General features: G+C 36.3%; 1 protein-coding gene across 6 annotated transcripts in view; it reads left to right on the top strand.

Moving 5' to 3' along the window:
* Positions 1–18,544, top strand: part of CCDC141 (coiled-coil domain containing 141) — a 73,942-nt gene extending 55,398 nt beyond the window's left edge. For 2 of the 6 annotated variants that reach the window (XM_065840374.2, XM_071811143.1), the window contains 8 exons: positions 297–406; positions 939–1,046; positions 1,675–1,758; positions 5,308–6,191; positions 8,127–8,299; positions 15,933–16,087; positions 16,186–16,571; positions 18,247–18,544. In XM_065840374.2, coding sequence (XP_065696446.1) covers positions 297–406; positions 939–1,046; positions 1,675–1,758; positions 5,308–6,191; positions 8,127–8,299; positions 15,933–16,087; positions 16,186–16,571; positions 18,247–18,373 — 2,027 coding nt within the window. In that variant the 3' untranslated portion in view covers positions 18,374–18,544. Of the gene's footprint in view, positions 1–296; positions 407–938; positions 1,047–1,674; positions 1,759–4,446; positions 5,254–5,307; positions 6,192–8,126; positions 8,300–15,932; positions 16,088–16,185; positions 16,572–18,246 lie in introns of those variants that run through there. The other 4 variants (XM_065840379.2, XM_065840376.2, XM_065840381.2 and 1 more) reach the window with 4 other exon arrangements.
* The last annotated feature ends 5,029 nt before the right edge of the window (positions 18,545–23,573 follow it).

Below are 23,573 nucleotides of genomic sequence, written 5' to 3'. Positions count from 1 at the left end.
CTCTATAATAAGGCAACTAGTTTAGGAGACACTCTGAGGTCGTCATCTTTTGAAGCAGTATCACTAACCAGATAGAAGTAACGGTGTCCAAGCAGAAGCCTAGTACAAGACCTAGAGCAAGCGTGAGGGCTCAGTAGCAAGTAAGAGGTAGGAAATCACATTGCTGTGAATCACAGAACTCCTTCGGCAATACAAAACACAGAAAATTGTAATTATTATAGTATGCTTGGGTTAAAAAGTACTTTAATTGTTACACATTTGAGCCATTTCTTCTAATTTAATGTTTACCTTTGTAGGTATTGAAGAAGGAATGAAGTATGTTGAAAAAGCCATGTTAAAGTACAAAGAAATCTTTAATTCTGTTGATGAGTTGTGTAGAACTCTGAGGGAACTTAAGGAGATTAAGGTTTGTTGTATTTGTTTGGTTTGCTTTGATTTGTTTTAACCTGGAGAATGTATTGCATGTACATCAACTTATCAGGCTTAGTGTCTGAACCTGTTTTCCTGAAATCTTGATCTTGTTTTCTTTCTTCTGGATTTGTTACTTATCCTTTTCATGCACCTCCCCACTTCCCCTCTCCCCCTCCCCAATAGTGTCACTTTCTTAATCCTTTGTTTTCCCTTACTTATGCTGGGTACAACTTGGTTAATTATCCTCAGATGCTTGACCAATCACTCGAATTCTTCAAACTTTGGTGTCCTGTACTTTCCCTGCCTCAGAAAAGGTCCCCTCAGCTTTGAAAAAAAGTTGTCTTTGTGTGTCCAGGGATGAGTGAATCACATTTTGCTGCATATTTTTGTCATAAGCAATTTTTTAAGATAAGAATTCACTTTTTTCTTTTACTACTTTGTTGTATAGACCGTTAAGTCAGTGTGTAGCTAACAATTACTACCTTCTATCATGTATAATCATACTTAATTTTCTTTTCACGTGGCAGAAAGATGAGTTTTCTGAAGAATTGGTTGCTGTTCAAAAAGAAGAAAGAAAGGGTCAAGAAGCACGTGAAGCTGTTAGTAAAGACAAAGCAGAGGAACAAAAACAGCAGGTCAGTTTGATTGGTTTTGTTTTAACTAGAATTCTATCTCTTAAAAGGCTTTGTGTATTGCTAGAAAGTTATTTCTTTTCAGCCTTGAAGCCTCTCTTAAGATGTGTGTTATCAGTGTAGTCTTCGTGATTTCTCCTTTTTTTTTTTTTTTCTAGTTATCCCTTTGCCTTTATCCAATCCACATTTTCTTCTCTAGGAAGAATATTTTTTTTGCCTTCTCTTTACTTGCCTGTGTATATATTTTTCTTTTATAAAATAATATTATTTTTATAATTTTTACCAATTTTCCTTTGGTCCTCTTGCCATAGTATTCTTAATGCAGAATGTCCTCTTTGTGACCATTCTACTTCCTCAAGGGAGAACACATTCTGCTCTTTCCTCTACAGGACTTAAGGGACTATAGGAAGGAACAGAGGAGACTGCTGTTAGTATTTTCAAGAACCTTAATATAGATATAATCCCTAGAGGCAACCTATGAAGGTATTTGATTTGTAGGTAATATGCTATGAGAGAAGCCTCACAGATCAGAATTTTAACTAACAGTGGAAATTACGATTCTTTGTTGAATCGTTAAGGTCTTCATTGGAGAAACAAAAAAAAAAGTGTTTTTTAAACATTTTTCTTTCAGATGGCATCAGGTAAATTGCTTACCAATTCAGAAAGCATTACTGAGGAGGGAAACAATACTGCATCTCCTACCGACACTAAACAGGTATTGATTTTTTTTTTTTTTAATAAAATTGATATGCATTGTTGTGTACTCTCAAAAGAATTTTGCTCCTTAATTGCTTCTCAAAAGTGATGGATATCGTTAGAGATTTGTGGGCTTTGACCATGTTCTCATCTACAGTATTACAAAAATCCAATGCAAAACAAACACAGAGTTGCTTCAGTTCTGCAACAGTGGGAAAAATAGGAAAGCAGTTCTCGCAAAAACATGATGGAACACAACTACAGCTGTCAGCAGTTTGATATGACATCATGTCACAGATAATCTTCTGTACTATTGGTACAACACTATACATCAAGTAAATAACAGAACTCAGCATCAAATAGTCAACTTCACCCTCACCTCATAACATTTAAGTTACATTTCAGTTGCCAAAATTCTATGCAGCGGAGATTGCATGTTGAGGACAATGCACAAAGGAAATTAGGTGGTAAAAGACTGGGTATGCATTTAGAATGAGAAAAATTCTAGCAGACAAGCATGTATTATTCAAAGATATAAATTAAATGAATGTGAAAGGTTCAAAATTGTCAATGAATAAATGTAGTCTTAAGAATACAGGCAATACAAAACCAGACCTACATTTTATGAGATTAATTCTTTTAGCTTGAAGAACATTTTGAAACCTTGGGATCCTGGATGTAAATGTAAATAATTTACTATGTGGAAGATCCTGGTAAATTGGAGTGGGTAATAATATATTTAAGCCTTTAGAAATGTAGGATACATTCGTAATTGTTTTTAATTTCTAAAATTTCAATTTTGCAAGCTGGCATTGTAGACCAATAGTACAGGACGTTAATTTGTGATGTTTTGCAGAAATTCAACTAATATTAACATTCCCTTCAGTTCAATACAGAATGTCCTGTAATCTAATTTTGTTACCTCCATTCCAAGCCAATGGAACTTTCAACATTGACATGCAGCCCAGATTTCACTCAGAATTTTGTGACTATTTCAAAGAGCCACGCTCAGGAGAATCACCTCACCCAGCAGATGTCCATAGCCCTCTTTCCTATTTTGCTAGGCCACAGGTTTGGCTGTCCTTATTGCAGTGCGCCTCAGCTGCCAAGGGGAGAAGTCAAGGGTATGCGAAACAGCAAATATCAGATGTGAAGTATGGCAACTGCAATGCCTCCACCCTTTTCATCACTCCATACTTCACTTTAAGAAGCAGCAAGTTCTTCTCACTAGAGCTTTTCTGTCTTCCATTTCCATACTTCCCAAGGAAAGACCTGGCCCATCCTCAACCTCCAGTCTAGTGGGACAGCAATCTCTTATTTTGTCTGTACTTCTGCAAGCTATTTCTCCAGTATTATTCACCCTCTACAATGTGGCCTAGACCTTCTTTTGGCACATTCATCCTCATTCTGCTTTGATCCTAGATGGCACACCAGGACTGAAGGTCTCCATGCTGCCAAAGCCCACCTGCCAGGTTGCTCACTCACTGCCCACCTACCATTCTTTTCCCCAGAGACATTTTCCAGCAATGTGTGAAATAACTCTGTTTAGTTCTGTGGTCTCCAGATGAGGTGACTGTGAACCTGACAGCACATCCCTGCAGTAACCTCCTAGATTAGTCACCAGAAGATTCCTACATCATTGTGACTTTCCTGTAGTTATCCAAATGTGTGTCACTGTGTGTGCCTGTGCATAGACTTCTCAGACAGAATGATCTAGAGCATTGATTTCATTTAGACAGTAGAGACTGACTATTCAGAAACTTTGACCTACATTTTCAAAATATACCTGCTCAAAATTTAACATTGTAAATATTTTTTCAGCTTATTATTTAATTAAATTTGGTTTATCAATTTTTTTTAGTGCAAGTCAGACCAAAATAGCCAGAATTTTCTACTTAAGTCCCTATTGTAGCTGTATTTAAGAAAGACTTGCAAATTTGGTCAGGTTTATAACTGAGAGAATTACTTAGAACAGTGCTGATAAGGTTAAAAGAGCTGTGTGACAGTCAAATGTCACAAACCCTAGAATGTATTGTATGAGTGTATTGGAATCAATGCTTAAAAATAACAGTTTCTCAGGCATCGTTTACAATTAGTTAGACCCCCCCCCCAAAAAAAAAAAAAAGTACATGTGCAGAAGGAAGAAGTAACTTACTAAGAAGAAAAATGGACACATTTCACCAAGCTGGAGAGTCAATCATAATTTGTCATGTTTATATCCATGACATATTCACACTGAAAGACACACTGAGGATCAGAGTTGATCAGGGGATGCCTTGGGAAAACACATTTAATACCCAAACTTGAACTTTATCTTATAACTGAATTGAATTATTTAGTAAAACAGACAGTAAAATCCCAGCTTTCTTCCAGTCATTCATTCATGGGTCTGGCACAAGTAACATGGCTTTGAAACTGCAAGTGTATTAGTTTGGAAAAGTATCTATATTAAAACTACCGTATCTAGAGCACATGTGAGGTTCTATTGCTTTTTATTTTTATTTTGTGCACTGATTCTTAGGTTATATTTAAAGCAATAAGGCAAAAAGAAAGCCAAAAGGAATGTGCCACTGTATTTTTGTACTGGATACTGCCAAAGAGACCTGGTTTAGAAAGTAGTGACATCCAGTGTATTATCCAATTGATTTGAGTGAACAGTTTAAAAGTGATAGAAACATTGTGTAGTTGATTGCATATTTTTGTACAGAACTCAACAATGACATAACAGTATAAGAAAACATTATGAACACCTTTGTTGAGAGCCCTTGCATAAATGAAATAAGTTTGAATAGGTGAGTACACATTTATATAAAAATCAAGAGGCAGAGAAGTAATTAATAAATCAGATAGTGTCTTTGGTGATTTGTGGTTAAAATTAATGCACTCATGCCACTTCCAGTTCTTCTTGAAATAAGATAAGAGGACTTTTCTTTTTTATTCAGGATCCAAGCTAACATAAAAATAAATCTAATGTTATTGTCTGTTAATATTTGGACAACATCTTGAAGCAGCTGGGAAAAAATGAGGAAAATATAAAATGCTTGGAAAATATCCTAAAGATGTTGGATTAATTCTGTAACACTTTAACATGACTGGTGACTCAATTTCTCGAAGAATCAGTGTTCAGTAACTTGACTGTTAATATCTTTTTACTGCTATGTAACCATGTCTCATTTAGGTGTAATTCGGGCACCTCCTCCTCTAGCTTCCCCTTGCAAATGCTCTTATAAGCAGAACCTACAGGAACCTACAGGTTGTCCTTTGTTTATAGAAAGAAGTACTTTTCCTTTATTTTTGCTGTTATAATAAATGCTTATATATAATTATAACAACATCTATTAGAACCTATCCAAACAGTTTGAATTTCCAGTTAGCTGCTGCAAAATTTTCTGCTCAATTAGCCTTTTTCACATATTTCCTTCTGCTTCTCGGAATACATTAAGCTTAATTAAGAAGAAATATTTCAAATATGATTGCTAGCTGCTGCATGAAAAGGGGATGCATAGAATGACACTCATACTGTCTGTTTTTCTTCTTTCCCTTCTCTTCTTTCCCCTCCTAATTTAAGGAGAGGAATAAATTGGCTGATATTCCAGTTATCTGTCCAGCTGGTGAGGATCTTGTTTCTCAGGATACAGAGCTGTCATCTTCGGCCAAAGAGGATAGTTTACAGACTGAATTCCTGGCAGAAGAAATACCCTCCGGAGATGAATATGAGTGTATATCACCTGATGATATATCTTTGCCACCGCTTTCTGAGACACCAGAATCCAACCTCTTACATTCTGAATCAGAGCTAGAAGAGCAGTGCTGTTGTAGTTCTCCTAGTCTGCATGTCAGTTCCTATAGCTTGCAAATGCAGAAAACCACTAGTATTATAAAAGTGATGGAAGCATCTGATCTCTTAACAAATTCTGCTTATGCTGATGCTACAAATAATGTAATGGAAAGCTCATCAGATTATTCTGAGTTTTGTGTCTCTTCAACAGATTCTGGTCCAAAAGTCAGAGCAATATCGCCTTTGACTTGTAGCTTGCAAGGGACATCTGAAGCTAGCACTGCTTCCTGCACTATAAATGCAAAACCTGTATATAGCATGATAAGTGAAGTGTGCAAAACACGTTTGCAACACCTTGAACTTCACAAAAGCATGGCAGAAACACAAGAACAATTGCATGACTTGAATAACTGTACTAAAGGCCAGGACAGGCTGCATGCTTTGCCTGATGCATTCTCAGGTTTTGTGTTTCAATCAGACACTACCAGAAGCGGTCAGAGGCAGATGGTCACCCGAGAAGAGATTAAAAGTTCATCAGAAAAGAACAGCATGGTCAGCCTAACTGGACAGGCGCCTAACTTCTCCCAGCTTCTGTCTAACAAAACCGTCATGGAAGGTTCTCCAGTAACTTTGGAAGTAGAAGTAACGGGATTCCCAGAGCCTACATTGACATGGTGGGTAGCTTATAATGAGAAGTAGTAAATATACTTATTAGCAAGACACTCTGAACCTCTTATAACCATATCAATTAATCTATAGACTAGAATAAATGGCTTGTATCCTTTCTACTCCACACTTCTGCATGATTCCCAGTTTCAAAATTGCTTTTGACAATTAACCTACTTGAAACAATCTCTGTTTTTAATTTTATGAATAATGAGAGCATCAAACTACTGCAAGCATATCCAATGTTTTTTAAGCAAATACATCGTATAGTTTTTATATTCTGGAATATGACATTCCACTTGTTCAATAGTTTCTTAAAACAAATGCACAGTCCAGATTTATTGTTAAGTAAATTCACTTGCATTTCTCAGCATCTTAGCACTATATATGGACAAACACATACATGTGTGTGCATGCTAAAATATTTATATAGTCACTATGTATACACAGACACACACATATATATATGTGAGAGTTGGTTGCTGAAAACTGGAGAGAAGTTACAAATTAAAAAACAAAAACAACCCACAAACATAATTGTCTACACTAAGAGAAACAGTTTTGTATTATACATTTGTGTGCATTCTCTGTCTCTGAATTGCTTTATGTCTAATTGGTTTGCTTTATACTGCATTTGTGAGAAACACAGATAATGTAACATAAACATCTTTTAAGAAGACCTTTTAGAAATTTCCTGCCAAAGGGAGAAGGGACTAAAGAGGGACAGGATTTCAAGATTTTGGTAGTAGTCTTCTATGTGTTGGCATATTTTCCCAAGATTTTACCTCATTTGCCATTTCTCCACCTATTCTATTAGATTTCTATAATAGAGGCCTTTCTTTTAATGTATTAAAATTAGATATGCCTCTTACTGGAAACATTTTGATGTTATTATTATTACACATCTAAAGAAACAGGCAAAGCATAAGCTTTTAGTAAGCTGAATTTTATTGTATGGCACTGAGAAAAAATACTGGACACTGCAACTTTGGTACTATGCTGTGATGGGATCAATAAAGTTACTTTGTTTCAAATCATCATATTCTACACATTGAAGAGTATTATTGGTGCAACAAGAGGTACCTTTATCATGAGAAAGCATTAATTTAACTGAAAAACATATGCACTGTTGATACGTGGTCTTTTAAATAATAACATTCAACTGAAAGCGTTTTGAAAATTAGAACTTAATGAAAACAGAAAAAATGTGGGGTTTAGTAATTAAAAATTCACCAGTACCAGGTACTTTGTACTGATATAGACATTTTATTTGGTATGCTTGTGGAAAAGCATTTCTGTGTTTGTGTTAAGTTAAATGTAGCTTATGCTGAAACATCATGAGGCAAGAAGAGCCAGAATTTTCTCTCACGTCCAATATGTAAATCAGAAGCCAATGCATGGTGACAGATTCTCAAGTGTTATAATAAGACACCGTTTCTCTGAAATAACTCCAGATGCATTGTTCTACCCTGTTTGATGATGTGAACTAAGTAAACATGAAGTTGGTGGGGTGGAGGAACAGGTCCTTGGCTGTTCTTTATACTGAAGGCACAAGTTCAGGTTTGTAGGTTGCTTGTCAATCTTAAGAGCTTATTCATGTGTTGAATGCGAATTGACTCAACACCTTACTGGCAAAAATGTTTCAGCACAAACCTGAGGGCCCAGGCCTTCATGCTACTCTCCAATAGTGCAGTGAGACAACTGTGACTTGTCCATTGAAAACCATTTTCAGAAACCTGTTTTCTAGTAGTAAGAATGTATTATCCAGTAATTTGAGTTCTTTAAATATTCATCCATATTTAGATATATCTTTGAAGAATGAGAACACTGCAGTGAGTTCTGTGTCTTGCTGTCCGTGTAGTGTTATACAAGTCTGAATTTGCAAAGTTCTGCTTGGCATATCGTGATATAAATCTGACTTGAAAACTGACTCTCTGCTTCAGGTACAAGAAGGGCCAGAAACTGACTGCAGATGAGCACTTAAAGCTTTTACAAAAGGAGACAAAGCATACTTTGTTCATTCAGAAGGTGTGTGATAAAGATGCTGGCCTCTATGTTGTTCGGGCTAAAAATGTGAACGGCACTGTCTCATCAAGTGCCATTCTCCACGTGAAAGGTAACAGGCCGCCTATTACAAGAATAGACTGGATAATGCTGTGTGTCATCTATATGAGCATATCACTAATTTACTGGCTATTCACAAAGTAGGTACAATATTTACTGCACTGGACTTAATTGTCACATGCTAAGACAACATTACCTTTATTTTCTTACCCTGCATCTTTCACAACCTGTACCAAACCACTTTTATGTCACACTTGATATCTTGCTTGTTTCTTTTATACCAGTGTTACATGCTTATTTTCCTTTCTTACAGTGATGTTGAGATTAAAAAGTTGCAAAGATATTCTAGAATCTGAGACAGGGTTTTGCTTTCTAAAATGTTTGCATTATGAACGGTTGGAAATATTTTTAATGGTTATAGGTATTAAATGTCAAGAGACAGCCAGGCAGTGTGCTCAGATCAACGTATATTTTATGATATGCCTTTTTTTGGGAAAGGGGTTGGAGGGTGTTGAAATGTTTTTTAAACATGAAATATATTATTTCCAACCACATTTTTCTCATATACTTAAAAAAAATTATTTTAAGGATAAGGCTTCTTAGTAAATTCGTGATTCCACTGGCACAGATGAGATTTAAATCTTTCTCAGCCCAGCAGATAGTCTCCACAAATAAAAGCTGCAGTAGTTCCAATAGAGTTGTGACTGTTTGCACTAAAAAGATTTGGCCCAGAGTCATCAGGATTTGTGTAAGTGGCCCCTAACAGACAATAGACCAAAGCCCCTAAATGTTTAAAAAATGAGACATTCCAACATACCGATCTGCTTAAGTAGATGCTTGTGATACTTTTTCTGCCTTCTAATAAAATTAAAGATATAAATATTTCTAATAAAGTACTAAATTGTTAGGGTAAGACAAATAAGATAAAAGATTATGAAGTGAGCATTTGTACGTGTTTAAAATTAACATACTGATTTCAAACAGAACATACCAAATTGTGGCAATAGTCAAAAATGTTTTCACATGCACACACAAAAATTTGGCTTATTTCAGTCAAATAAAATTCTCTTACAACTTCAAAGCAGTAAATCCAAACCAGAACTTTGTTCACCTACTTATTGCATTTCATTCTTGACAAGGACAACCACAAATATTATTTTTTATTGAAGTAATAATTTCTTTAGGTATTTTATAACAATGACATAGCGGGGCCAGTGGGAGATTTCATTTATAAATCTTTAAATACACCTTCATTGTTTAGCTCCAGTACTTGTACAGAAAAAAACAGTTGACAAACAGCCACATGATTTTTCCTGAGTCTTTGATTTGCAACTTTCAAATTACAACTGTGTTGGTGTGGAAAATTTATAGAAAGGAAATACTTTTTCTTGCATAATTTGGCAAAATGAAGTAAGCCTTTTACTGCGTAGTATGCTATGAGCAGAATATATATTGCAAGTAGCCAGGGGTCAGTGAGATTGAAGACTGACATTTAGATATTTTGGCCCAGTGACTGCAACTTTATTAAATTCCTGTAACTTTGAAACAGGAGATGTTCTCAAGGAAATATAACCTCACAGCAATACGAGAGGGAGCAGCAGGAGGAGGTGGTGAGGAGATGGGGGGACCAAAGTAAATCCTGACTAAAATTGCTATTACCCTTAATGAACAGCTTTAAGTTCAGTCATCCCAAAAGATGTTGATTCATAAGAATTCTCTTGGAGTATAAAAATCATCTATTTTCCAAAAGTGTGCTTTCCATTTTACAATAAAGCTAATTTTAATAATTAGTACAATTTTGAGTGTTTCAGTTTTCATAAAAGTAAAATTTAGTGGTTTTGTGCCCTTGTGACTTTATGTATGGTTGTTATAAACATACAACAAAAAAACTATGTTAGAAAGCTGACGTGGCATAAGCAGTGCATTAAGCAATATCGTGGCAAGAAAAACAAAATGTCTCTTCTACATATGCTGTAAGGTTTTCCCTGCTGCAGAGCTACCAGTGCTTGCTAACTTTATCCTTGTCATGAAACTCATTTTCTACTTAAAAATGCATCTTTTAGCTGATGTCTGCCCTTCAGTTTCGTTTTGGCTAAGAGTTGCTATCATTTAAAAATTAAAGTAATCATGGATGTTCTTTTGATTTGTCTTCCGTTTTTCTAAGTAACTTTATATGATACTCAGGTCACTTTTTCAGGCATTTTTCCCTTCCTTATTGAGGCTAAGTCTGTGCATATTAAAAAAACCCAGAGTGCAAGAAGACATGTTATCTTTCCTCTTCTGCCTTTCCTCTGCCAGAATTAGGCCTTTAAATGAAGCATTAGCTGTCATAAGGCTTGTGACAGAAAGGGTCACTGTATCTGTACAGATGCTGGGCTCTAAGCTGCATCTCTCTTTTAACTGGTGTATCCTTCATCATGAAAACTACAGCAAGTTCAGTGCTAGAATGATCATAATTCTGCCTTTTTAATACGATCAGTGCGTGAGTTCAGAGATGTGCATTTGACCTTTTGGTTGGAGGAGAGCCATTTGTTGAGCAAAACAGCACTGCGAGGTGAGTCTCTCTGTCCTTCAGAAAGCAAGGTAAGAGACAGGGTTCCAGTCCTGCTTGGAAAAATTTGTCCCAAACTCACTTGAAGTTCAATCAGTGCAAGAGAAAAAGACATTAACTTTTCCTCATGTCAGAGAGCAGGAATTGGAGGGAGCTTGGATCCAGACTTGCAGCTGGATCTGATTGCTTGCTGGCACTTACTGAAAGACTGCTCAGTATTTATGACAATCTCCAAGTAAAAAGGGCAACAAACAGACACAGAGCTACTGGATGAGTGTACACAGATCATGGGAATAAATTCTTTCCCCTCCTTTGTAACACTTGCTGATGTACATCCATGCTCATGGGGCACGACAAGGGAGCAGACCTTCTCCCTCATACACACGTTTCTGTTAAATTTATTTAACAGGCTTGAGAACAAGTGGGAGAAATCACAGTTACTTGCTTACCTAAGATTTGACAGCCAGAATACAAGTACAGTTTAAAAAATTGTGTGACAGTAAGAGATGCAGCTTTGAATCCAAATGAGATTTATTCCCTTTCATCTTTTTATTATTTAGAAGCTAGCCAGTGATGTAGCCTTTTATTGATGTTTGGCTTACAATCCCAGTTCCAAATGTAACAAGGAGGACTGTAATCTTTTCTCTGAGAGTTAAAGAGAAGTCTCTGAGAGAGAGTAAATTTTATTCCAGCATTTACTAGTCCGTGCTGCAAAGGACTATGAACAAGCATATTCTGCCTTTAGTAAAATTCTGAGTATGTATCATGTGTGTATGTCTAACCAAGTATACTTATGTTTTGCCTTCTTAGCAGAAAAACATACAATGCTGATGTTTTTCCTTCTGAATTATGGTTTAAATAGTGCATGAAATTACCCTTGTTACTCGAGTTCTTATTGTATCTATTTTTCTATTTTTCATCATATTTTGAAAGTACTGTTGATAGTTTAAGCACTGAACAAGACATGAAAGTCGTTTATCTTAATGGACTTTTTCAAGGTGTTGCTACTTGAGACTTGATTTGCGGTTATATGCTCCAGGAAGGCTTTTTAGATGAGGAAGCTGTACTGACATGATGCCCCTGTAACTGTTCACTGCTGCGATGTGCTGTTGAAGCAGTACCTGTGCCCAATTTTATTGCCTGGAGAAAAACACTTTTAAGCCACTTGTGCCTAGAAAGTCACTAAAGGAAAGCTGCCCTCGAAACTACAAAAGCAAAATGGTGGTGAAATGTCACACTTGGTGAGCTCAATACTGATTTTCCAGCTTGAACCATAAATGCCTGTTGTAACTGATAAGTTAGGTAGCCCAGATTTCAACAGAGCCTCACATAAAAAAGAAAGCGACTGTACATACAATTATAGCATTCATGCTATTGCTATATAACAGACACTGAAATAATAGAAGGTCAAAACAAACACCTGGTCACTTCTGAGAATGTTGTCATTTTTGCATAGTCAGATATTATAATTAGTAACTGCAAAAAGGTATAAATATAAGGCCAGAAATCACCTTAGCACATCTGTATATCTTAATAAATCCTGGTAGAAGAACACAATAACGTTGTTCATTAAACCTTTTAATATCTTTGTTCATTAAACCTTTTCTCTGATAATTTGAACATTTCTGCAAATTTTAGATTAACAAAACTTGATTTTGTGAGTATGGTGTTGCATCTGCTTTAAATAAGGAATGGTTTTAAATGCTCAGATTTAAGGGTATGTGGGTGCCAAACACATTTTTAATTGTGGAAAGAAACAAGATTAAGAAAAGAGAGATTGGAGATACCACATATGCAGCAGGATACCATAAGTCTCCTGGGTTTAGTGCTTTGCTTTGTAAACAAAGGTGTAATAATCAGTGTTGATTACTGCTGTGTTGGCAGTCTGGGTTTAAATACTCTTTGTTGAAGGACTCCACTGAATACCCAAAAAATGTTGCTGGAAAATTCCTGCTGTTTTCTGTTCAGATAATCTTAAAAAAAAGAAAAAAAAAATGACAGTGATGTAGTCTCATGATATACAAATATTTCTCTGAAAGAAAACCACACTGATTTTGTTTCAGCAATAATTTCAATGTAATGCTCCCCCCCTCCCTTTTTTTTTTTTCGATCGTTCAAGCTGTGCATTCTTCACTTTCTCCTTCTTTTAACTATACTGCAGAAGCAGCAAATACATCTAGGCGTTCTGTTGGTCCAATTCTGGTACTTTCTTGCTATATAGTCCTGAGTTCCCCTCATCAAAGCCACAGTTTTGAACCTACAGTTACTTCAAGACCCCAGAATGTTTACATCTTCCCAACTGGTCTCTTAAAGAGCAGACTTAAATCTCAATCTCTGTAGCCTACAATAACAATATTATACTTAGGCATATTACTAACCGAACCTCCCTTCCTCCTTCCCCATATGCAGACACTCACTAAGAAAGAAACTGGTGAATGAGGCTGCCTGACTATAAGATGTGGAGTTGTGTGAAGGTGTATTTACACAAGGTGCATAATTTTGGAGGGAAAAGGGATTAATTATTTTCATTTTTCAAAAGAAGCAGCCTGAGGGCCCAGGTGTGAGTCAGTAGGCAAAGGGAGGATGAGACATCCCCCCTTGGTTGGCTTTGGATCAGATGTGTCTGGAGCTGCAATGGAGAAGGTGGCTTCATCTCAAATGGCCGGTAAGGTATGCCTATTTGTGGACCTCTATCTGGAGACTTTCCTAGGGTAAGCTGGTCATTTGTGTGTGTGTATATCTTTTGTGGCGCAGAGTAGCTCTGCTCAGACTTCCTTTAATGAGGCTATGCTATGTTACTCAAGGACAGTGGAGCTCTGGGTTAGGGATAGTTCAGATCAATGAGACCCACTTGTTATTCCTTAATAAGATTCCATCTAATTGTGTTAGCAGCTTGACAGAGAAAAAAAATCGCTAAATAATGAAGTGCAGTGTCTTAATCTAGAGCTATGTTGGGTGAATCCAAAGTCTGCCAGCAGCACGGTGTGAATCTCAGTCTAGCCTAAATTTTTAGAGGAGATAAGAGGAAGCTGACAAACTTGCTAATAACACATTTCAAGGCATCAGAGACTGGAAATTACTAGCAGTTTGTTTCCCTGTTGAGTTCCAGCCTGTGCCTTGAAGAGTTGTAGTACTTTGCACGTACTTCTCCTTTTACTCTTTAGAAACTAGTCATTTTAGTTTTTACATTCTGCTGATTTTCTGATACAAAATCAAGGTGGGGTCTGATCGTTATCATTATCACTATTCCACTCAGCTTTTTTTTTTTTTTTTTTGTAAATGGTAAAAACTCTCCTGAGATGCAGCCTGACTTCACAAGGTAATACAAACCACAGAAGTAATGGAACCTAGCCAAAAATAGCACAAGGAGTGGCTGATGCCCACTTACTGTTTTCTGCTGGAATACAAGCTAATCACACGCTGTTTGCCAGGTGCCTGCAAAGAGGAGACAGGCATGTAAGCTTGATTCTCTTGCTAGAAGTGATACTGCAGATCCCAAATTTCTGTGCTTCAGATGCATGCAATGCGATGGTGGTGGCAGCTTGCACATGCTAACTTTCAACAGCTAAGAACTGAGTTGTTTGAGCTGCTAGGACTGGCTAATACAGATATTATGTTAACAGGAGTATGAGAGAGTAAAACTCATGTATTGCTGCTCTGTATTGTGGCCTCAGTACTACAGTACACGGGAAGAATATAAAAGCAGCTAAGCGTGAAAGCTTATTGCAAGTAAGAGGTCACGTGAGCAGTGGATTTATTACTATAGTGAGTGAAAATGTCTGCCTCACTGTGCTGACAGTCCCACATTTGGCAAAAATAGTCATAGGCTCAATGTATTTGGGTTTAGGAGTGGCTGGGCACCTTTGTGAGATATGCTCTTTTTTTTTTTTTTTTTTTTTCACAGTAGCATAAAGAAAAAATTTTTGTCCTAAACCAGTGGAGCAGTGCTGGCGTACTTGAGCGTGGTTTCAAGCTCTGTTATTTATCACACATTTCAGTAACTTTCCATTTCTGGAAAGGCTGGTGATTAGTTTTGTTAAATATCATAGACACATGAAGCAATTTAGAGTAAAGAGGAACAAGAAGACATTCTTTGTGTGATGTTCATTTTTGTTGTAGCGTATGTCTTTGTGTGTGCTTCTGTTTGTTAAGATCTGCTGCTTTGGATTCTCTGTGTCTTAGTCTGAGCTCTGAGGTCATCTTTTTACTGGAGCCCTACAGGAAGAATATAAGTGAAACCTCAGGTAGTACAGTGATCCAATAAATCCAGCTTTACAGCTCATTAAGTTATGCATTGCATGAAGCAATGCTTTGATTCAATACAAACTGATGCTGATGATTGAAATTTCTGAAAACAATTTTCATGTGTTAATTTGTATCAGCCAGGCCTTGTACTGGCTCAGGCATCCTCTGTCCTCTGACAGTTGGCAAGAAGCCATCACAAACTCAATCTCATGTGCTCTGGTTATTGCAAGAGAAATGCAATTATTTGCCCCTGATTGATCTCAATCAGATTTGTACTGGATGATCTGATTGTACACAGTTTCAGTATTTATGATGGCCGAAATAATGATCTTGATCAAAATGGTACAGAGGCCACTTTCTGGCTTTCATCATTGTTGCAAATATAGATCAATCTTTTTCAATATATACATATATATAAAATCAGATATGGATACATATTTTTTCAATAACTTTTTTTTTACTAGAAGAGTAGGGAAAAAAAGTGAAGAGTATGATGTACAACAATGCACTAGATGCAAAATTTTGCTCTCGAGTTTGTCACTTTAAATTTGTGTGGAATATTTAATCTTCCACTCCCACTGAAACACAATAATCCACTTGCCTACTACCTACACAAAGAACATGGTTCTTTAGCTTTACCATGGTATTAATATCACTATGTTGATGCATGAAATTCTTGGATGTTTAATATCCATGTGTTTCGACAGACTTTATATAGGTAAAGGATATCTGCCTGCTGTCTTGCAAGCAAGTTATCCTGAGTTCCATGCAGCAATAAAGTCTCTCCTTGTCATGCAACATGGTGAACTTTATAATTATGAGAATGGATTTTTTTCTTCAGTTGCTTTACTTGTGCCTTTTAAAATACAGTGTATAATTTTTTTTTCAGTACAAGGAATGCAGCCAAACTTCACACAAAAATTTGGACATACAACTCTACAAGAAGGAGAAGATTTAATCCTGCATTGCACTATACATGGAAAGCCCAAACCACATGTCTGCTGGATGAAGGATGATCTCCAAGTGGTATCTGGAGACATCTGTGTATGTTCTAATGTTCTTGAAATATTTCATAGGAGAAAGAGAATATATTTTGCTTTATGCTACTAATAATCTCCTATGTACATTCTGTTGTTTTACAGATTGAGAAATTAGGAGATACCTATTACCTTTTGAAAAGAGGTGCAGTCCTTGCTGATACTGGGAAATATGTCTGTGTTGCCAGCAATGAAATGGGAAAGGCACACTGTTCAGCTTTCATAACAGTGATAGGTGATGCATCCTGGCAGCTGCATGCTTTCAGGCATGTTGTTGCCACATTGAGTGCCTTGTTTCCATTTACTAATGTGTGTTTTGTTTCAGAGAAGAGAAAACCCACAGAATTTTCAACTGTAACTCAGGCTAAATCAGAATGGGAAGAAGGGTACTTTTCAGAGGAAGTGAATGTCACCACAACTGAGCCAGTACGAGCCCACGACCCACATTGTGTGCGAGATCAAAGGCCAGTGGTTAAACATCTCCCAGTAAGGTAACTTGCAGCTTATTGTGTGCTATATCTTGTAATACTCTCATAGCTGTATGTATCTTAATTTACAAAGCACACATCAAACACTCCCTAATCCTACACATTTTTGCATAATGTTAATGAAGTGCATAAAGTCTGTGACTGCCTTTTACACTTAATTCTTCAGCAGAAGATACGCAATTCTGTTAGATGAAAGACTTTGTAATACAATAGAGAATGGGAGTTTTGTCATAAGGTATTTAGTTTAGCAAAATTATTTTTAAAAATCTAGATATCTTAATCTAGACTTCAATATAAGATTTGAACAGCTCAAAGAAACATAGTATTCCAGAAGTTCATATTGATACAACTATATAAACTTGAAGTTTCAGTAACAGTTTTCTCCTAGGCAAGCATCTTATTCAGAAGAACAAGCAGCAGTCCTAATAGCACAGGAGCAGTCATTGTTCACTAATTGATTGGAGATTCCAAACTTTCCACTGTGGTGCGTTTTCAGAAGGTTAAATGAGATACATGAAGTTAATAGTCCTTGTGATGATTTCTTGCACAAGGTTAAATCTTGCCTCCTGAATTTAGGCTCTGATAGCCTACTGTAGTTCATGGTGCTAGAACTGTCTGTCTTTTGTGTAATGTATTCAGGGATGAGAGAGTTTTTGTACCCTGTGACCGTTATTAATCTGGTTTATTGTTAGTTCACCATTTCACTGGAAACATCAGGTAACATGAGGTTGAGGAGGAGATTGTGCACATCAGAGTAAGATTTGCTGTCAGAGGTTTTCAATAGAAAATACCTGAACAATTCTATTGATAATGTTTATTACACAGCTCCAAAATTGGTCAGACTTGGTGAAAAGCTAGTTTAATGATGATATAGTAAAATACCTTGCTTTCTAAAAGGTTTGTGGAGCCATTTAGTGGAAAAGTGGCTCCAGGAGTCTCGTGGCTTTAAAGAAGCAATGGTTAATGTGACTTAGGAAAGTGGTTGAAAATCTGTGGGATGACAGTCAGGCTAGTCTTTCACAGTCTGCTCAAAATGTTAAGTTTACACTGATCACAAAGAAATGCATTTGTTGTCTAAACATGTCCACATATTTTCTGCTCTCTTAATATGTAGTGAATTTTATGGCAAAAAGCCACAGAAAAAGGAGCTGTGTTCTTTTGTCTTTAAGTTTATGAGGTTTGTCTATCTACATTGAGTGACATGTAGAAGGAAAGGAAAATTATTGCAAAAGCTGTTCTCATTTCATCATAAGCTGATTCCCATGTCCAACTGATCAAGCATTGATTTAATATATTTTTTCAGGTTTTTTTTTCTGTGTTGCTGTGAGATGGCAGATATTCCAAAGCAAAAAATATCCAATGCAAGATCACGTTAATTTTACTCAGGGCACATAAAATGTGTAGATCATAAAGAAAGGTCAAATTTCTCCTCATTTTTCTCATCTCTTCTGTTTCTTATAACTAAAGTTACCTCTGATTATTTGCTATTGTCAGCAAGGTAAGTTCTAGGATATTTTATGTTCTGTCTGAAATCACTCCTTATTTGATTTCTAATCTCATTGTCTCAAGACCACAGAGAACAGCCTATGCCAACCACCATAGTGTTGCTTATGAAAGGGAATGCTGCAGCTGCAACCATTAAAAATACATGTAATGTTAACTGACCTTTCTTATACAGGTTCAAAGAGAAACTCTGGCTTCAAGCAGTGTATCTTGAACTTGAGAGACCACAAGAGTTTAGCTTCAATTTGGAACACAATCCTGTTTTTCTACTGCCGGATTCAGAGGATCAGAAGATGGACTGAACTGCAAGATGTGTGGTTCAAGAGGGTGCTCTTGTTGTTTGCTCTGTCCATTAGCAGATATTGGCCATGGATGAGGAGAAGATGAATCGTTGAGTGCTATTCAATATATATATAGGTTAAAATTTGTATTTGGTTTCTTGACAAATAAATCATTAATAAAATTCTACTGTGCACAGCACTTATTGGACTGTGATTTCTAATTTCTTGCAGTTTTGTTCTGGTTTGATGGACAAATCTGACAGAAGATGACAATGGAAAAAAGAGCCATTAGCCTTTAAAATTACAGATCTCCTTGGTGATTCATCAGTACCCACTGTTTTAGTCTTCTGCAAATTCCATCAATGCCATCAATTCCATCAAGAGTTCTTCCTGCAAGCTTATGTAGAAAATTCAGGCACAAATGGATTAAGGCTTAAAAGAAATTAGTTTATAACCACAGAATTCTTCTGTTTATTAAATACAGTGTTCAGTACCTTATTTCTAACAGCTGTAAGACATTTTGAGGAGGCTGGACATCAAAATGAGTGGTTACTAATAATAGCAAACCTTGTCTAATGCATGCTTAGTACCAAGAATATCTTCGAGGAAGACAGTCTCTTTAAGGCAGAATATTGGAGAAGCCTTCCACTATATTGCTTCTGTTTTCAGGACTGGATTAGTGTGACAAAGTGTCGATTTCCAGTTGATGGAAAAGAAGTGGACTATGAAGTGATACCCATGCTAGTTTCAAAGCACACTCTTAGTTTAGCCAAAGACTTTCCAGTTCCTCAAGAACCATCACATCCACTCAGGGTATACAGAAAACCTGAACTGAAATGGAATCTTTTGGATTGTAGGGCAGTCATTAGCATGATGAAATTTTCTCTGTCTCTTGAACTCAGATTCCAGGTGTCTTTTTTGCTTCACTGCAAAGCTCCTTGCAGAGAAAGAGGAGGACTTTCACAGCATCATCCATCTGCAGCATTGAAAAAAGTAGTTCAGAAAGTGCCACATTTTGGATGGCTGTTTGACTGGCACAATAACCAGCAGAACATCTAGTTAGACTTGGGAATAACTGTTCTTCAGCCTGATCCTTCTGATTTAGATTTTCAAAGTCCTACCTAGCAGACAATTAATACTACTCAGGCTTCTGCTTAGTGCGCTCTGTGTGGCTTGGCCAATACCACAGGTACATGTGCAACGTGTAACTGCCTATTGTGCACCATTTTGTCATTCTGATGTCTATTAATGCCTGCACTGGGTTTGTATACCACAGCGATCTGCTTCTCACATAGCAAAGACAGGGCTTTAAGCAGTGCATTGTTTTTGTGCTTCATCCAGGTAAATGTCATCTGTGCAAAACTGAGACTGAAATAACATATTTCAGAGTCGCTTAAATCATAATACCAAAATATTAAACATTTGTCTCCAACAAGATGCAGATTGGCTGGAAGAAACTTAACTTTATCTCCAAATTGAAGTACAGGCATAGAGAGGAAACGAGCTGAAAAAAAATATCATGTACATGTCTTCACCTGATCACATAAATCACTTGCTTGACATTATGGAAAAGTCAATGGCATCCTGCCCACAGAAGAGTCACAAGGCTGTGTATATCTGCACATAAATATAGTAGCTGAGGACTGGGGTTTCTGCTCTGCTTATTTACCAAATATCTCTCACTTTTTTTTCCAAAATGGAATTGAGACAGATATCAAACATTTTGTGGACCACATACGATTACCTTACTGCCAACTAAGCCCCTCCTTTGCACATGTTGCTTAAAGATTTCACAGAAAATATTGTGTTTCTAACTGCAGTCACATTCAGAGCACTGACAAAATACATATCAGATGTCCCAAAACAATTTTAGAAAGCCCAAAAATGTATGTTCTTTTATCAGCTGGAATCTGTAAGTATGACATGCAAGATTTCCGATTTAAAAATCCATTCTGTAAAAATGGAAGTGTAGAATTCAGTGCCTGCTGATCTTGATTCCTCAGCAAATTTAAGGCATAAGGTTCTTCTTGCTTTTCCTTTTGATTGTTAGCCTTTAAGAGTAACTTGAACTTTAATAATTAAGGTGGGCTTTTTTCCTTTTGATTCACAAAACACAACTTTACTTAAAAAAAAACCCACCAAACAAACAAACAAAAAAAAACCACAAAAAACCCCCACAGAAACTGTTAATGCTCTTCTAAATAATACATGAAGCAAAACAGAAATCTGTGTATTTGTTCTTACCTTTGGTTTCTTACAAAACAGTAGAAACCGGTGTTTATAAACAGATAAACAAAAAATCCCGCAACTTTCTTTTGCCGACAAAGAACACAGCTATTGTTCTCAGTGTTCTTGGCGAGTGGATCTGTCATGAAACATGGTAAGTGTGTTTATTTATTTTCATTTTAAAAATGATAGATGCCTATGAATTTGTTAAAAGGTCTGTGAAATTTGTCAGGATATATGTGCCTATTAAATTCTAAGGACTAGCTTGGTGTTAGTTAAAATTTGTCCCCAGTACTATGATTTTAATTATTGTTTTGTGGAAGAAAGTAGAATACTTTGGAAAGAAATTCTTTACTCAAGGTCTCAGGTTTTGTTATTAGGGCCCTGCTTTCTAAGCTGGGGTGCCAAGTCAGTAATGTTTTTATTCTTCCTTTTTTCCACATATGTAAATATGTGGTAATGATATAGAAATTATATATAGGGAAAACATGGGAAAAGTGCTGTCTGTAAATCTCCTCTGTAGCCATTTCCAAGGAGATTATATGAGTGGCAACTATTAACATGAAATTAGTGAATATGGACCCTGATAACTATTTCATACCTGTTCAAATCTAGTCACAGTTCCCATTAAGTTGTTCACATGTGAAATACCTAAAGTAGTTTCAAAAATTGCTTAGTGCCTTAGTCATCTTTTCTGCTTTGCGAGCAACTAGCTGTGCCTTCTTCAGTAACAAAACAATTTTCTGTAAGCAATTTTTAGTTTGTGTTGAAAAAGGTTAATATGTCTTGCATAATCAGTTAAAATAGCTCTGATAAGAGAAGTTTGCACTTGAAAATGCTGCAGCTATTTAGAAGCCAGCTGCAGCACACAAATATGGATGTTCTTGTGAATATAATGCATTTTATAGCCTTTATTTGAGATTCTAAAGGTGTCATTGCGAAGTATTACATATAGCATTTGTAGGGGAAACAAAATTCATGAAGGTGTTGAAAATATGTTTTGATTTCAAGTCAGGATTCAATGGATTAATAGTTAAAAGAATAATCTTTTAGTTATTCCTAAGTTTAAAGAAAATTTAGGTAGGAGGAGGGAAAGCATATTTTTTGTTCAAAAGTAAACATTAGAAAACTGGAAATTCAGCAAGGATATGACATCTAAATCCATTTCAGGTTGTGTTTTGTGAGTTGTACAAGGATTCAGGACAGCATCTTACCAGTGGGAAATTTTATTTGAAGAGACCAAATTATTTATTTCATGACTCCCTTGGTTCTGCATATTTGGTTGGTGGGCAGAGTGAAATTAAAATAGTATATGAAAGGAGATCTCACAGACAATGTATAGGAAAGGACATGACAAAGAATTGAGCGAGGGCAAATGGAAGCAGAGAAGGAAACAGGAAAGATAGTGATTATTTTTGTGCAGTGTGCAAATTAGCATGTGTAGATAGATTAAGGGACCAGCAGGGTTTATGCTGTATTGGCTGTGCAGCTACAGCACATAGTACACTGCCACTGTTTAACAAATAACGAAGAAAAGGGAAGATTGCAATTAAAAAACAACCAACCAAACAAAACTAATTAGGAAATTCCACATATTGAAAACTTGACTAAGTGGCAGTCTGAAGCTTACAGTGTTCCAAAAAGAATTAATTTGTCTTTAAGTTCTGATCAGAGTTTTCAGCTTTCAAGGCATCTTTGTGTGGGCATACTAAAGTAATTGGTCCCATTGCGCAGCTCTACTCATCAAGTCAATAGGATTATTAAAATTAATCAAAGTGAATCACATACTGCGAGGTTGCTGGTACCCATACCATGGTGTTTTATTGTGGTGAAGATTACCCGCTATTTCTTAAATTTATTGTTGGCCTACAATGCAATATGCATACTGCAGTAACACTGGCAATATGTAGTTTATACTTTCAACAGTAGCAGGTGGACACAAATGCTGAAATTCTCATAACAATCCCCAATTTGTATGTCTGCCTGAAAAAAAAATTCTTTGTCATTATCTGGATCTGACTTTTGTTTGATCCTGGAACAAAGAAACAACGTCATTTTTAACAGTCGTGTCTTTGCTACACAATAACAAGACCAAAGTCATCCTTCTGCTTTTTATTGTGGATACACTATGTGACACTAAACATGTAGAAATCACACTGGGCTGACAGTCATTCTGTTAACACAAGGCATGTGATCTAAATAATCTGTATTTCCTTGAGAGTACGAGAGATATTTCACTATTCAATTTCATTTCTGAATTCACCAGTAAAAGTAAAAAGTTGAGAAAGTACAAATTTCTGTTAGAATGGAAATAGGTTTAATAGTGATCAAACGCAGATTAAAAACTTCTGAAAAAAAAAAAAAAGGAAGGAACTAATTTTAAAAATAAAACATATTTGAGTTATGTATTTGAATACACCAAAATATTTTTCCTTGCAACTTTCTGTTATTGTCATCAATTGTTGACTTGATTGAAACAGAAAATTTTAACTTCTGGCTATAACTTCAAAAGTTCCATTTTACACATTTCTGTCATTTAGAAATTATCACATGTTCATAAACTTTTCCATTGTTTAATTGACTTAGACATCGCCATTAGCTGACTGTGTATAAGTTTGCAGATACTAGCTTGTGTTCTTTCTCCAAATTTGATTTTCCACTGAATATTTATATGTTCAACTACAGACAAAAATGGCCACCTGGTAACTTAGCAAGTGGCTATTTAGAATTGGAAATTAGATACCGTTTACATAGACTTCTTTGGACATTTTGTGTCTTTTAGTAGAAGCTAATTTGTCCTCCCTACCAGTGCACAGAATTGCATTTGTTATCATACTAAGCCTTATATAGAGAAATTAGGCTCCCTGACATCCATTTACAACAGAATGTTCTAAATGAGCCATAGTACTCTGACTTTCAACCCCTGTGAGAGTCCAGGTAGTACCAGTGTAGAGACTATTCCTCCCGTTTCTGTTGCTGCTGTTACAGTTTCATG

The sequence above is a fragment of the Patagioenas fasciata genome, chromosome 7, assembly GCF_037038585.1.
Source record: "Patagioenas fasciata isolate bPatFas1 chromosome 7, bPatFas1.hap1, whole genome shotgun sequence".
In the NCBI taxonomy this organism is placed as follows: domain Eukaryota; kingdom Metazoa; phylum Chordata; class Aves; order Columbiformes; family Columbidae; genus Patagioenas; species Patagioenas fasciata.
The sequence above is the reverse complement of the archived record's forward strand: the minus strand, read 5'-3'. Positions and strand labels throughout refer to the sequence as shown.